Raw genomic sequence first — 16,399 nt, 5'->3', positions numbered from 1 at the left:
CCGGCTTAGGATAGTTCTGCAGACACACAAAAGAATAAAAATGCCCCCAAATACCCCAAGATGGGACAACTAAAAATGAATGATACTATTTCCAAATATTTTCTGGATGCCATGTACAAAAAAATGATATGGAACAAAATAGTGCACTCTGCCCATATACTGACTCATGATCTAAGTTAGACTATACAAGACAACTTGAGACAAGCCTGGAAAGTGCATCAGAAGAGACAGGGGGATGATATAAAGATTAAGAACATTAACTGCTAATCATGAATATGCCATCATCTTCAGGGGGCCTGAGAAGCTTTGGGGCTTACAAGTCTTGAGAAATGATTTCAAGGCAAAGAGGAAAAATCTTGCCAAAAGCCACTGCGGGAACTTGGAAAGAATGGAAGAATTCCCAAAGTTGGGGGTTGATGAAGAACTTATAAGGAAGACATGCTTAACTGAAATATAAATAACAGAAAAGTAGAAATTTAAACAAGCAGTGATCCTTTTAAGGAAACAGATCATTTAAATTTAACATGGAAAATGTATAGGAGTCAAAACATGCTTAAGGAAAACTATAAGAGTCGACGTTTACATAGCACTTTAAGGTCTACCAAACTTTATATACATCATCTTATTTGAGTCTCACGATATCCGGATGAGGCACCCACATTTTACAAGTGAGGAAACTGAGGGGGAGAAAGGCCAAGTGACTGGTAAGTGTCAGAGACCGCACAAAGGTTTATTGTGTGCTGGGCCCTATGCTGGGAATACAAAGAAAAGCAAAAGCCGTTCTGCTCTCAGGGAGTTCACAGTCTAATGGAGGTGTATTTGAACTACGGTCATCCCAAGGGTGAGTCCAGCACTCCATCTGCTATCCCATGGCCCCATCCCTGACATGTGGCAGGTCTTTCTTGAGGTCCCCTCTCACAACCCCCCTTCAGCAGCACTCTGAATTACTTTGTATACATACCGTTAGTGCTGCAGTCTCTCACAGGCTGGCCTCCCCACCAGGAGAGAATAGCCCCCAACACCCAGGACAGTGCCTTGCACAGAGCAAAGTGCTTACTAAATGTTGACAGAAGTGACTGAGTCAAACTGTAAGAGTATAAAACATGGGGGGTGGCTAGGTGGCGCAGTGAATAAAGCACTGGCCCTGGATTCAGGAGTACCTGAGTTCAAATCCAGCCTCAGACACTTGACACTTACTAGCTGTGTGACCCTGGGCAAGTCACTTAACCCCCATTGCCCAGCCAAAAAAAAAAAAAAGAGTATAAAACATGGGTGACACACCTTTTAACAAGGGCTATGAGAAGGAAATCTGAAGCAAAATAAGCACGAGCAGAATTTGGTGACAGTTTCCTGGGGAAAAGAAAGGCACTGCAAGACCCCAAAACAAGACCCCAGTGACGACCCAACCAGACTAATGACACCTCTAACAGCTAGACGGGGAAGCTGGGTTGGAGTCGGGGTCTGGATGACAGGCCCTCTAAGTTTTCTTCCAGTTCTAGAAGTCTTTGACTCTAAATGGAAGAATCAAAGAAAGAATAAATACCCAGGTGTGAAGGGAAAGGGCGAGAGGAAGTTCTCAGACCCTCGACTCCAGACCTCCTTAAGACGTACCCAGACTTCTAACTGGCTCTGGGAGCTGCAAGGGAGAGGGCAGGGTCAGAGGCAAACATACCTGCAGCAGGGAAGCCTGGAAACCTCCAAGAAACAGTCCTGCCAGAAACACAAGGTCCTCTGAGGACCACCAAGTAACAAGAACAGCTCATCATGGTTTTATACATTGTTTTAAAAAGCAGGGAAGTACAGGATACACTTAAAGGGGCATGTGTCAGACATTCGGAAAATTCCCTTCAGTGGCAGCCCAGGGCCACGTTCGTGCGGGCCCTCAAGGCGGGGCCAGGGCTGCTGATCTTCAGCCAAGTCCTTTCCACTCTCCAGGCCTCTCAGATCCTTGTACTGTTTCTATCATAATGGGGCTATGAGTCTCGAATTTTAAAATGAAGGTAAAGTGCTTGGTAAATGTGAGCTCTCATCCCCCATTAGCAATAACAACAATGTCTCTAATCCCCAGAGCACTGAATGCTGTCACAGGCACAGAGGATCACAGATTCAGAGATGGAAGGGAACAGAGAGGACAGAAGAAGACAGAGAGAAGGAACAGTAAAGAGGGGGCAAGACCTGTAGTCGAGAGAGACTGGAATTCAAATTCAGCCTCAGACAAAGGTTAAGCTGTGTGCCCTTGGGCAAGTCACTTCACCACTGCCTGCCTCAGTTTTCTCATCTGTAAAATGAGACGACAGGATCTACCTCCCATTGTTGTTGAGAGTATCAAATGAGATAAATATTTGTAACGTTAATGAAAACATTCCATAAATGCTAACTAGTAATAGTGGTGGTAGCTCATGTGGTCTAATCCCTTCATTTTATGGCTGAGGAAAACTGAGGTCTGTATATCACGTAATCAATGACTCATGCCAACAGAGTGTGACACATGGGGTACGCACCGCATACTCTGCCTGAATCTGAATCCAGCTCTCTGCCCAGCAGGCACTTTCCCATGGCATAAGGAGGGATGGTAAGAACAGGGATAATGAAATGAAGATGCTGACAAGAGGCTGGCTAGCCACAGGCTGCCCAGTCGTGAAGAACACACCACCTCTGGCCACCCAGGAAAGGAAAGAACCAAAGGAAGCCCAGCCTAAGCAGCAGCCAAAGAGGACCCCCGATACTTAGAGCTATGGTTGTTCACATACAGTGGACCGCTTTCTCCCGTTCCTCTGTATCCTGGTGAGCCGCAGCCTCTTCTGGGAGTCTCTCTTTTTTAGGAGATGAAGTTTCATATGCCAATTTCTCCTCTTGCAACAGAACAGAAGGAACCAAATTTCAATGCAGAAGTTACACATATGCTGGGGCTTTAAACACCAGTTTTCTACCTGCCAGGGCATGGGTCTTGTGCTAGTGGTAACAACGGGACTCCATGACTGGAGCAAGGGCAGCTCTATAACCACATCTCTCCTCACTATACCCACGACCACTCCAAAGATGGAAAGGGAGTGAGTGGCCTGACTGCTAACTCCTCAGGTTCAAACAGATGTGCTCGGGATGGAGACACAAGTCTTTTCCCAAAGCCACCTTGGAGAGGACCAAACATTTAAAAGTGACACAGTTCAAATGGCAGGGAAGTTATCATCGTCCCAATGTGTCTAGCTACTCCAAAAGCACAGTAGAACTTAGAAGAGGTAAATGAAAAGGCAATTAATTGTACGTACTACCTGAAATGAAAGGTTTTTGTTTTCCTTCTAGCAGTTCGAGCGGAGGTACTTGGACAAAATCTTCACGCTGATCAGCAGGAGATGGGGTGGGCAGATCGTCTTCTGTAGGTGCTATAAATACACATTACCGAAGACAAATGCATTTTCCCCTGGCTTGTCACTCAGTAACACATAGATGCCTGCACTGTTACTAACGAACATCACACTTGGCAAGCGCTTCAAATACAGGGATTGTTTAGGTAGAGCAGTCTGCCCTCAGAGAACCAGACAAACGTCCCTCAAAGTGGCCCTCCTTTCCAACGAAAAGGATGCTCAACACGTGTCAAGAGGCCTTACTAGCATTAAGACGGTCAGTGTTTGTCTGAAAGGAAAAGCAGTGACCAGAGGAAAGCTGAATGAACAGGGTCAGGTACTTAGAGTCCTGAAGGGCAAGACAGGAAAGAAGAATGAGGAATGAGGAAGGTGGGAAGAATGGAAGAACTGCCTGGAGAAATGAGAACGAGCAGGAGAAATGGTGGAAAGGAAAGAGGAACACACAAGCACAAAGGAGCCACAGCCTGGGAGGCCAATGGAGAGTTTGTGAGGAACAGCACCCAAGATCCTCTCCATTTCCATCCTGTGTTGCTGCAGATGAGGGGGCGGGAAGATGATGGAAAAAAGGAATAAAAGTTTGAAAAGGGAAGGATGTGAGTGCAGGAGTTATAGGGTGAAAAGCAACACAAAGAAGATAGAAGAGTTAAGGAGAACCTTCTAGCCCCAAGACTGCTTCAAAGACATGGACTCTATAGAGAACTGAAAATGCAGGAGGAGGTGATCAGGAAGAAGCGTTCAGGTCTGCTTCTGAGGTGGAGACACAGCCCCACCAAATAAGCAGCTAACAGGAGACAATGGAATCGAAGGCACACCAGTGAAGGCAGCTAGCTGTCAGGATGTGAGCTGGGCGGGGAGAGGGGGAATGGTTTACAAAAGCAGGCAACGTGGGAAAGGAAGTTTTAGGATCTCAAACCCCATCAGGTTTCAGATACACCTTAAATGAACTTCACCAAAACACTGACCCACTGTGAGCTCTGGTGAGGCCTCCTACAATGTCAACCCTCAGAGGAGGAGCCCGAGAGCCACGGCTACTTTACTCCAGACCCGGGTAAGGACAGCTCCTGCACCCCTCTCTGTTTTGATCATATGCCTGCAGCCTAGAACATTAAGGGATCTCAGGACTGCCCAGACACTGACGGCTTAATCGAATCCATCCTCTTCACAAGCTAGAGAAATACCAGATAACATAGTGAGCACTGCCAGTGGGAGAAGATGAGGTCTGAGGACAGGCAGCTGGGCAAAGAATTAAATGGGTATAAATGGGCTCAAAAAAAGAAAAAGAAAACTAGCTTATTGGGGGGAAAGACAAGAAGAACAGTCCCACCAAGCTCTTGTGGGCGAGCCAAGCTCACCAGCCCTTGATCTTCTCCTTCCTTGCCACCCAAGCCGCTGGACAGGCAGGGGCCAGACGTGAGGCCCACAACGTTCTGGGAGAATCCCCCTGACCTAGCAGGAGGCAGCTGTGGTGAGCAGCCAACTCCAACTCATGGATCGGACACAAAAATATCAAAGCCCCCTATGTATTTATTTCTATGCTTAACTTTAAAATATCAGGATAAAATGTAAGTACCTTTAGCTGAAGGACTTGGAGTGTCTCCCTTAGGTTTTTGGAGTTTAGAGTCTTTCATTACTTCTGATACATTAGAAATTTTTAGTGGACCAGGCTGAATCTTGGGAACAGAAAAAAACATTTCAGTTTCAGAGAATGTCCAAATTCCTGAAGTAGCATGCAGCAGTTTCCTAATGAAATAAATAACTTCAAGAAAAACGAAGAAAGCCAAATATACAGCGACTATACCAAGGAAGGCAAATGAAAAACAGCAAAACAACCGAATCACACAAACTTTGAATGGCCCATAGCTTGCTTGTTTCCCAATAGGAGTGTGAGCTCTGTTGTGACCCTGTCTCTTGGGGCCTTGGGGCCCTCCCACGTAAACTGGGACTTCAGGACTTGTCAAGTCCCTCTCTAAATCCACAAGCCTAGGATCCTTTTTGGAAAGAGGGGTGCAGGGGGTAGGGGAACACACATGAGGACAGAACATTCCAGATAACGTCAGTCAAGCTTCCATGTATTGGTTAGTTTGGCTGAACTGGTTTTTTTTCCCTCTCTTCTTTATTCTTTGTTAGAAAAGATGACTCTCTAGGTGAAGTAGAAGAGCTTTAGGAAATACAAAAACAAAAGCTTATCAATCAAAATTGATTTTAAAAAAGTAAAATGAAAACATCAAACCTTTTGGGAAAAAAAAATGAAAAGAAAAAACAAGCCAGAAATACATTCGTCTCTTTACTATCAATAACATACATACATTAAACAATGAGAACTCATCTCAGAGAGACAGAGGAGCAATCTTATTTTCTTTTGGAAGACTACACATAGAAGTATGCCACCCAACCTTCCTGACAAAGAGCAGGCTGGATACGACCATGTAGAAATAGGCTTCTCTTGATTGTGCATATTTGTTACAAAGGTTTTCTTTTGAGGATGTTGCTCAAATGATGAGGTGGCACAGGGGGAGAGAGAGAAAATAAATGCTTGCTCATTGAAAATAATAAAATTTTTTAAATACCCCCCCAAATTATCAGTAAACAATTTCAATTTTAGTTATATTGTTGTGTTGGTTTTTTTAAACTCATGTTTCATGAGAAATTGATGTTCAGTCATCATTCCTTCATTCAGGAAATGAGCCTTTCATCAATTATCCAAGGTCTGTCTCTCTCCTCTTCCCTCCGCTTGCTGGTCTATATGCTTTTGGAGAAGATGCTCAATCATGCCTTACAAATATTTCTATTTACCCTGTCTCTGTCCCACCTCCTGGTCATGCAATGCTGGTATCAGAACTGAACAGTCCAAGCTGTTGGAGAGCAAGGACTTGCATCCATTCCCAATGCCGACAGGGTAACTGAATTTCTATACAGGGGGTACTTAATAAATGTTTGCTGTATTCATTACCTCATAAGGATACTGAATCATGATGTAATGCAAAGATCACTAGACGAAGTCAAGAGATCTAGGTTCAAGGGCCCGCTGGACAAGTGACAACCCAAGACTCCATTTTCTCATTTTCTCATGAAAAATATGCATTATTGGCAGGCAAGTACTTTGGAACCCTTAAGGACTATTTAAATGTAAGCAGCTATTATTCCCATTATCATACATCATGCCAATAGGTCAGGGTAAATTCTGTCATAGACAGATGTTGGGGAAAAGGTCCACTTTCTATCAATTAATCAACAGTGACCAAGTGACCACTAACCGAGAAGAACTAAGAGAAAAGACAGCGATGGTGTGGGAGACAGAACATGGGACCCAAAGTCAAACACAGGCCTTAGTTTCTTCATCTGTGGAGGAAGAGCACAGAAGACCTCTCCAAGGTCCTTTCCAGCTCAAATGACGAACACTATGATTCCTGCCCTGGGGAATCTAACTCAATGCAGAAGACGAGACGTGTTTGAGGGAAAGGGTCAGTCTCCTCGAGCTTGGGTGGACTTGGGCATTTCCTGAGGAACACCTGCTCCCTCCTTCACGTATCCTACCCCGCTTCTGACTTAGAAAGCGGAGGCTAGGGGGTCACTCGCCCGAGGTCACAGTGCTACTCCTGGATGCGGGTCAAAGCTAAAGACAGCGGGCGCAGCTCTGAGCTTGAACCCAGGTCTCATGATTCCCAATATAAAGCGGTTTGCACCCCCTACCATGCTGAGGACAGAGCTGGGATTAAAAACACTCTGGTCCCCTGAGGTCTGGCCCTCCAGGCTCACACCCTCTCCATGATTCACTGAGAACATCCCTGCAAGATTAACTTTTCCATTTAGGATCCCATTATATTTTCCAATATTCCACCAAGGTAAGAATCAATGTTTTATGAAAGTTAATGTGGAAGCTACATGGAGAGCTGACAGTAGTTGAGGCAGGAGAGGATTAAGAGCCAGAAGGAGAATGTAGCAACAAGGATGAAAGGAAAGGGGATGCAAGACACACCGTCAAGGAGAGGACAGGACTTGGTGACTTAGGAGAAACTGGGCACAGGAGGAATTTGTAAAAAGATGAGTATGGATTCAAACACGGGAAACTGGGGAAATGGTGAGACTACTCACTCAATGAGAACAACAGCAAGAAGTGGGAGCCAGAGGGAGGAGTTCATTTCAAACCAAGTCTGAAGTGATGATATTGGATAATCCAAGTAAAAACAGCCATGTGAGATAGCATGGGGGGGGGGGTGGTTTGCAGGGATAGAGCGAGTAATTTAGAAGTCCTACACAAAAGAGTCTAAGCTCAAAGTGGTGAGAGGGACAGGAAAAATCCATGAAAAATAACAGAGAAATGCAGGGGCTGGACCCTCATCACTTCCTCCAGATACTCCCTGGGGCCACACAGTTTAAAATAGACATGCTGGAGGTGGCAATGGGCTAGCCCAGTCCAGTCCCTACAACAGCTGAAGGGCGAGGTCTCTGACATATCATGAGCATGTCTATTTTAAGCTCAAGGCCCACAAACCCACTAGAGGTTATGCAAGGTCCTAAGAGCTCAAAGTCATATAGTTTGAGAACTGCAAAGTGCTTCAAGCAAACGATTTCATCGGATCCTCACAATGATCCTCTGACATCTGTGCTATTATTAGTATTAGGATTTCATTTGTACACATGAGGAGATTGAGGCATGAGAATCACGTGACTTTCCCATAGTCCCACATGTAGTAAACGTCCAAGATAAGGTCTGAGCCCAGACCCTCCATGCTCTGAGTCCAAATCAGCTCTGCTGAGCTGCTGAGCTGGAGAGCCCCCAGTTGTGCCAGCTTCCAAAAGCCCAAGAAGTGGCTGGGGATGCCCATGCCAGCATGAGAGAAGAGCCCATACCTACTTAGATGAGAGGTTGCCTCCTCTCCCAAAACAGCCTTTCAAAACCACATTGGGTTCCTTACACATTTTGCAGGAAGACAGTATGAAAAAATACAGAATACTGATAAAGACATTTTAAAAGTGTTGGAGGAAGGGGGCAGCTAGGTGGCATGGTGGATTAAGCACCGGCCCTGGATTCAGGAGGACCTGAGTTCAAATCTGGCCTCAGACACTTGACACTAGCTGTGTCACCCTGGGCAAGTCACTTAACCCTCATTGCCCCGCCCCCCCCAAAAGGTGTTGGAGGTTGTTTTGCTTTTTATTTTATTTTTTATTTTTTAATTTTTGCAGGGCAATGAGGGTTAAGTGACTTGCCTAGGGTCACACGGCTAGTAAGTATCAAGTGTTTGAGGCCGGATTTGAACTCAGGTCCTCCTGAATCCAAGGCCAGTGCTTTATCTACCGCATCACCTAGCTGCCCCCCGTTTTGCTTTTTAATCTGGTGACAAAGGGTGTTGGTGTTATTGACAATAAGGAAGTTTCAGAAGTATCTATGGACCAAGAAAAGCAAACCACATAATAGAGACCTGAGATTTCACGTACAACCTTTTTCTTCTTCTGTTCTGCAATGTACACAACCATGCCCACTTTGTTTGGTGTGTGCTAAGTTCCAAATAAAGTTTTAGAGGAATTTTTTCAAAATATATGCATTGTTTGTCTTGACTGCAACCTGTTCTCCCTAATCCAGAGATGGAAGAATTGACTGTATTTCTGGCTGTCTCTTTTACAAGATTCAATCCTCCTAACCCCACAATCACCTTCTGGGTATTGTAACAATTATTACTGCATAATTTTTTTTTTTTGGCGTGGGGCAATGAGGGTTAAGTGACTTGCCCAGGGTCACACAGCTACTAAGTATCAAGTGTTTGAGGCCATATTTGAACTCAGGTCCTCCTGAATCCAGGGCTGGTGCTTTATCCACTGTGCTACCTAGCTGCCCCACTGCGTATTTTTTAAGATGCTAAATAATTGTGGAATTTCAAGCACAAACAGCAGCAGGATGGAGTAGAAATTAAAATGAAGTAAAAAACAGAACAGGGTTTTCTACTCCCAATTCTGCATTAGCTCACATAATGATATGGGACAATTAACAACTCACAGACTCATCTGTGAGATGAGAGGCCTCGGACAGGGGAATAAGGAAGGTACCTTTCCAGCTCTATGAGTCTATGATTTATCCATAAAAAATGGAAACCTGTCAAGGGAAATTAGGCTAATTTAAATGGTCTTGGCAAATACAAATCTGTTATGACCAAAACATTTCCTGTGAAAATCTTTTTAATGACATTGTAGCAATGTTGTCATAAAAGAACAAAACCAACGAGCTGTACAAGGAAATACAGAAGGATGAGAAGCTGACTGCAATCAGCCAAACCAAGACTGTCCAGACATTAACGACAAACTCTAGGAGCAGAGGAAGTGAAGGTAGAACAGAGAGGCAGCTGGTGTTGGGAAGAAGAGCCAAACAAAAGGCCTGGCTTGGCCTGTTTCTTAATTCATTTGGTTCTACCTGTTAAAGGTGAAGATTTTATGTAGGAAATGACCCTCCCCCCATTTTGTTTATTTGCTCGTGTTGATCATTATTCATTTTATTAAAAAAATTTTCAATCTTACCGGCTTCTTTGGCAATGGTGCTACCTGGGAAGAACCAAGGACCATCTCAAAGACTTTGTCAGAAAAAGGGATGGTCTTTTCTATACTGTCTCGGAAACGTTGGTCCCACTTGGCATACAGAATAGTTCCACCAATACCACCACCAATGAACAAGAGGCTTGCTCCAGCGATTTTGCCTGCAGAAAGCCTGAGATAAAGAAACAGCAAATATTTAGTATTTAAGAGAAAGAGGTTCAGAATATTATCTGACAAAACCAAATACTGAATTAATTAACGTTTTCTCCATTACAACCGTCTCCTCAAAAGTTCTCTGGCACTGATTTCCTATTATCAATTAAGAAACTATGAATAATGAGATCAGTTCTTTTCTCCTTAAACCTGATACCTTTAACACTCACTGGCAGGGTGGCAGCTAGGTGGCGCAGTGGATAGAGCACCGGCCCTGGAGTCAGGAGAACCTGAGTTCAAATCCGGCCTCAGAGAGTTAACACCTACTATCTGTGTGACCCTGGACAAGTCACTTAACCCCAATTGCCTCACTTAAAAAAAAAAATTTACACTGATGGGCAAAACACTCACTGCCAAGGAACAATCACCTGTAGACAGGAAAATCTCCCAAGATGGCCAAGAAGTAGCCATTTATGAATCTGTTTCTCTTCCTGGACAGAGAAAAGGTAGAGAGATTTTTTGAGAAAAGGTAGAGAGATTTGTTTTGAACCCTAAAGAGACTCAATAAAATCAAGGCATCAGGTCATGTTTCATAAGCTTCTCCCCACTTAATGGTGCCTCTCCTTCAGAGCCTTAGGAATATGGGCCCTGAAACCAGACTTGATGCCTAGGACACAGAAGGGACTTAACCAAGGCCTTTCCCTTTTCTCACGTGCAAGGCAGTCTGTCTGTTAGCCATCACACATGCAACCTGACTCATTACAGAATAAACTTTCCCACAGGTGGCTCAATTTTAGAACCCCACGAAGAGAGTCTGTTTACTATAGAACCAAAGAAGCTCCAATGGGAAGGAGGCTTCTTCTAGAGCCAATCTTATGGCACAGAATCTAGGCCATCACAGGAAGAGTCCTTTGGGTCCATTGATCCAAAACAGGGAAAAAGGTTTTAGAGATCATCTATCCACACATTCTCTCTCTCTCTCTCACACTCACACACACACACACACACACACACACACACACACACACACACTCACTCACACATTCACACACACATGCTTTTTTTTAGAAGCCAAAGACTTTAGCTAACACAATAATGATGCAAATCATAGCTAGCTCTTATGTAGTACCTATGATGGTCCAGGCACTCTGCCAAGCTTAGATCTATTCATATTATCTCATTTGATCCTCACAATAACCTGGGAAGGTAGGTGCTATTATTATTACTCTCCTCATTTTACTGCTAAGGAAACTAAGGCAGAGCTTAAGTGACTTGCCCAAGGTCACACAGTCTGAGAGGGAATGGGACCTCAGGTCTTCCCGATCCCAGGCCCAGCATTCTATCCAGTGTGCCACCTCACTGCCTCTGAAAATCTCCCTGTACTCTTCAGTATTTTCCCAGGTTCTTTCCTGCTGCCTACAAACTCACCCACATCTCCCCCATCCTTTAAGGAGCATCACAAGATTCTATCATGCCTGCTGACATTCGTCCTCCCCTTCTTAGCTGAACTTGAACAGACATCCTGTGCAACACAGCTGCGGCCTCCACTTCCTTCCCAGAGGTTTCTGACCTCACTCAACTGAAGCTGCCCCCCCATGACCAATGACTAATGCTCATGGACCTGCCCAACGAAACAAGTCTTGCTCAGTCCTCGAAGCCTTTCCTGCGGCTGACCAGCTCTCCTCCTCCTCCATATTCTCTCCTCTCTGGGATCTCTTCAGTCTCCTCTGCCAAGCTTTTACCTACATCATGCCCACTAATTGTGCGTGTGTCGTCCCCCCCCTCCCCCCCCCCGCCGGCTCTGGGCCCTCGGCTATCTTTTCTCTCTATGCTTTTTCACGTGGTGATTTCATCAGCTTCTGGGGGTTCAATGATCACCTTGATGGAATGACTTCCAGCTCTCTCTATATGAAGACTTAGTTTTTCTCCTGGGCTGCAGTCCCAAGTCACCAAATGCCTACTGGATATTTAGAAATACATGTCCTGGGGCAGCTAGGTGGCAGAATGGATAAAGCACTGGCCTTGGATTCAGGAGGACCTGAGTTCAAATCTAGCCTCAGACACTTGACACTAGCTGTGTGACCCTGAGCAAATCACTTAACCCTCATCGCCCCACCAAAAAAAACAAAAGAAATACATGTCCCATAAGACAAATCAGATTAAGATGTCCAAAACAGAACTTTCTCCCCCAATCCACCCCTTTTCTGAATTTCCCTATGACATACTGCTAAAGTACCACCATCTCTGCAGTTACAACCAGATATCCAAAAGATGGAGGTGAGGGAAGTCTCAACATCATTCCTGACATCACTCATCCCACACATACAATCCACTGGTCAATCCACCAGCCCATAACGTCACCCTTCTCACCTATATCCCTGTAAAGGCACAACTACCCTCACTGAGGCCCCCCCAACACTCACCTGAACTACTGGAAGAGCCTTCATCCCCCATCCCCACTCCACAGTCACCACCATGAACTTCCTCAAGCTCACCATGTCTCCTGACTATGAGGCCCTAAAAATGTCAATGGTGCCTGTTCCCTTAAGGATCAAAGATAAGCTGTTGGCAGTGAAGCTCCTCACAACCCCTTTCAGTCATCTCCATACACGCTCGAGAGCTTGGCTACACTGGCCCAATCGCTGCGCCCACACAATGATGGATCATCTGCCCTTGGCCCTTCGCTCCAGCAGTCTCTCATGCCCTGCTCACCTCTACCTTAAGGAAAACCTGATCTGGGGCAGCTGACTGGGCAGTAGATGGAGGGCTGGGCTGGGCTGGGCTGGGCAGCACAAAGACCTGACTTCAAATCCAGCCTCAGACGCATCAGCCCTGGGCAGATCACTCGGCCCTTGCTTGCCTCAGCATCTTTATCTGCAAAATGGGGATAACAGTAGCAGTACCTGCTTCTCAGAGATAATCACTGTAAAGCACTTAGCACGGTGTACTTTGCACAGAGTAAGCACTGTATAAACATTGGCTATTATAATAACAATAGCAATAAATTATATTATTATTTCCTTCAAGACTCAGCTCAATCTCCAATTCCTAAAGCGCTACTTCCTATACCCTTCCCACCCATACCCCATGATCTCAGGCCTCCCCCACGCCCCCCAGTGACCATGAACTTGTTTTTTGTTGTTTTTTTTTCTATTTTGAAAGCTGCATTTCAGTAACTGGCTTCCTTTGTAATTCTAAATTTTATGCACTTAAAAACATGATTCTAAGAGGGCATCCATAAATCTCACCAGACTGCTCGAGGGAGCCATGACACAAGAAAGGAGCCCTCCTTGAAGACTACACTGTGCCTACTTGGTATGCACTGGGAAAACAGGGGCTTCCTCCTCAGCTCCCAGGCCTTGCCTCCTCCTCACCCTTCTCCTTGCCCAGGCCACACCTGCTGCAAGCACAAGGGATCCCACTCTATCCTGTCTTTTCCAGCAGACGGTCCTTCTGTCATCTCTACTCTCTCACTCTCCCTGTCTATTGCTGTCTATAAAAATGCTGACAAACGGGCCGTGTCTCCCTCGACCCTCATCCTCCAAAAACCCTCCTTGATCCACCCGACCCTTTGCGATCATCCTAGTTCTCTCCTCCCCTTGGGGGCTGAACTCCTGGAGGCCTCCTACAATTCCCTGCCTCCAATTCTCTTCTTCTCCCTTGTAACTCTTTCCAACCTCATTCAGCTCCAACTGCCCTCTGCAAAGTCACCCATGATCTATCTCTCAGTGGCCTTTTCTCAGTCCTCGTCCTTGACGTCTCCAACTTCTGCTACAGCCCAGATCCCTTCTCTCCTCCTCCCTGTCTCACCGATCCTGCTCAGTCTCCTCTGCCGGATCTTCATCCAAGTCTCAGCCACTAATGGGGGAGGGAGGTCCTCCATGGGTCTGTCCCGTACTCTCTCCTCCCTCTACACAATTTCCCTTGATGATCACATCAACTCCCATAGTTTCAGATGACTCTCAGCTCTCTCCTAACCTCTAGGCCGGAATCTCCAACTTGCCTTGAAGTTTCACAAACCTCTTAATATGTCTAAAACTAAAATCACTCTCTTCTCTTCTGAATATCTCTCCTCTACAGAGAACCCTCAAACTTGAATTCTTAGGTGTCATTCTCAGCTCCTCACTCGCTCTCATCGCCCCCATCCAACCAGTTGTCAGCTGGGTTATTTCTCACTCCACATCGTCTCTTCTCTACAGCTCCCCCTCCCCTGACACTGTGACCACAGCCTGGGCCGAGCCTGTCTCACCTCATGCCCAGACTACTGCAGGACCTGCTGGCTGCTCTCTGCCTGAGCTCCTCCAGATTCCAAGCCAGCCTCCATCCAGATGTCACAATGATCATCCCAAGGCACTAGTCCGACCATGCGGAGTGCTGCCCTCTCCCAGGAGCAAATACCAAAGCCTTTCTCCGCTTTTGGAGTCCTCCACGACCTCGCCGCTTGCTGCCTTTGCCGGCTTCTGAGCTCCGAAGTGCAGACTCTTCAAGCCCATGACACCGGCCTCCCTGCTGCTCCAGGCACTTTCCCTGAAGTCCCCTGGTGAGGAATGCCTTCCTAACCTCCACATCCTGGCTTCCCTGACTTCTGCCAGGTCTCATCCTAGGCTTCTACGAGAAGGCTGCCCAGTCTTCCTGAGGCACATGCCCTCCCGTTGAGACCCCCAGTGTAACCGGTTTGTGTCACCTCCCTCGTCAGACTGGGAGCTCCCGGAGGGCAGGGGCCCCGGCTGCTTCTGGTGCTTTTTTGTATCTCCAGCGCCTGGCACACAGCGTAAGTGCTTAACAAATGCGAGGTGACTTGATTTGGATGGGCCTGTCTTCATCTATTTTTACAAGCACTGTCTTCCCCATTAGAATATAAGCTCCTTGAAGGCAAGAGATTGTTCTGCCTTTGTGTCCCAGCATTTGGTGCCAGGCCCGGCACAAAGAAGGCCCTTCATAAAGGCTCGCTGAATGTTCTAACAACAACCAACTTGGAAAGCATCAGCAATTCTAGTGAACACAATGACCAACCCCGCTTCTGGAGAAATCACAAGGAACGGCTGTTCCTATCCGAGACTGGACACGAGGACAGCTTGAAGCACACCCAGTATCAGGGTGGGGATGTGCTCTGCTTGAGGATACGTAATTTTAACAAGGGATTTTGTTTTCCTTGATTTCTCAATGGGGGAAGGGGAGGGTTAGTAAAGAGAAAGCAGATCTTGGGTTTTTTAAAAAAATAATTTTATAAAATAAAAAAACAAGCCCTGTTGATTGTTCAGACTTGAAGACATTTGTAATGATGAACAGTCATCTACATACCCAGAATTTCTTGTTGTAGAATATCTACGGCATGGTCTCAAGGGACGGAGTATAAATTTTCTGCAGAGGCAATTCTAAGGAGGAATAAGAATATACAGAATGAAAGCTAAGTTAAAAATGTATGAATTCTCAAGTTTATTTATATACACCAGAAGCATCTCACAAGTGTTTGGATTTCATAAAAAAAGAGTTTTTAAAAATTCAAATGATTTCCAATAATGAGTTTGACCTCCAACACCCATCAGCTATGAAATAAACACCGTGATGACAGGGAAAGCACATTTACCTGAGATTTAGGACGCAGGGGTTTCTAGGACCCAGTTGGGCAGACGCGGAAACAGAGAACGATGCTCTGTGTCTGCACCCAAATCTCAGCTGCATACCAGCAAATGGCAGCCAGTTTGCATTATGTACTATGGAAGCCCACTCAACTTTTTTGTACTGATATTTGTATACATGTTTATTTATTAATATACTTAATCATTAAAAACAAATCCATCAATGTATCAAAAACAATTGAAAGCATGAATGCAAAGTCACTGTGAAAACAGACATATAACAATGCATTTGTTGTGTCCTCATTTATTAAAAGAAACACATATATACATGAATTTTACCAAAGAGGTAGGTAACCAAGTCACCAGACACATGTTAAATGGGTTTTGTTGCCATTTGATGTCTTTAAATACAGAGCTGACATTTCATTGAAGTCTTCTTGATTTCTTCCCATTGTTTATTTCTTCCCATAATATTCCATTACATTCATATACCATTATTTATTCAACCATTCCCAAAGTATTAGGTTTATTCCACATTTGGAATGATCCCATCATTATTAAGAATAACATTTGTTATGGCTGAGGGTGGATATGAACTCAGGTCCTCCTGAATCTAGGGCCAGTGCTTTATCCACTGTGCCACCTAGCTGCCCCTCTAATATTGTTAAAGGACTTTAAAAAAAAAAAAATAAAAACTTTTTAGTTTTTTCCCCTTAAAAGAAAAAAAAAAGAATGACATTTGTTCAGTGGATAAAGCACCGACCCTGGATTCAGGAGGACCTG

The 16,399-nt window shown here is 45.2% G+C and overlaps 1 protein-coding gene across 3 annotated transcripts in view; it reads right to left on the bottom strand.

Moving 5' to 3' along the window:
* Positions 1-16,399, bottom strand: part of IMMT (inner membrane mitochondrial protein) — a 45,890-nt gene that overhangs the window by 20,047 nt on the left and 9,444 nt on the right. Inside the window, exons 2-6 of one of the 3 annotated variants that reach the window (XM_043983456.1) lie at positions 15,339-15,412; positions 9,870-10,056; positions 4,933-5,032; positions 3,267-3,380; positions 2,751-2,852 (exon numbers count right to left, since the gene is read on the bottom strand). In XM_043983456.1, the coding sequence (XP_043839391.1) occupies positions 2,751-2,852; positions 3,267-3,380; positions 4,933-5,032; positions 9,870-10,056; positions 15,339-15,412 (577 nt within the window). The remainder of the gene's footprint in view (positions 1-2,750; positions 2,853-3,266; positions 3,381-4,932; positions 5,033-9,869; positions 10,057-15,338; positions 15,413-16,399) is intronic. The other 2 variants (XM_043983457.1, XM_043983458.1) reach the window with 2 other exon arrangements.

This window comes from Dromiciops gliroides, chromosome 2 (genome assembly GCF_019393635.1).
Source record: "Dromiciops gliroides isolate mDroGli1 chromosome 2, mDroGli1.pri, whole genome shotgun sequence".
In the NCBI taxonomy this organism is placed as follows: Eukaryota; Metazoa; Chordata; class Mammalia; order Microbiotheria; family Microbiotheriidae; genus Dromiciops; species Dromiciops gliroides.
This window is presented reverse-complemented; position numbering and strand designations above follow the sequence as displayed.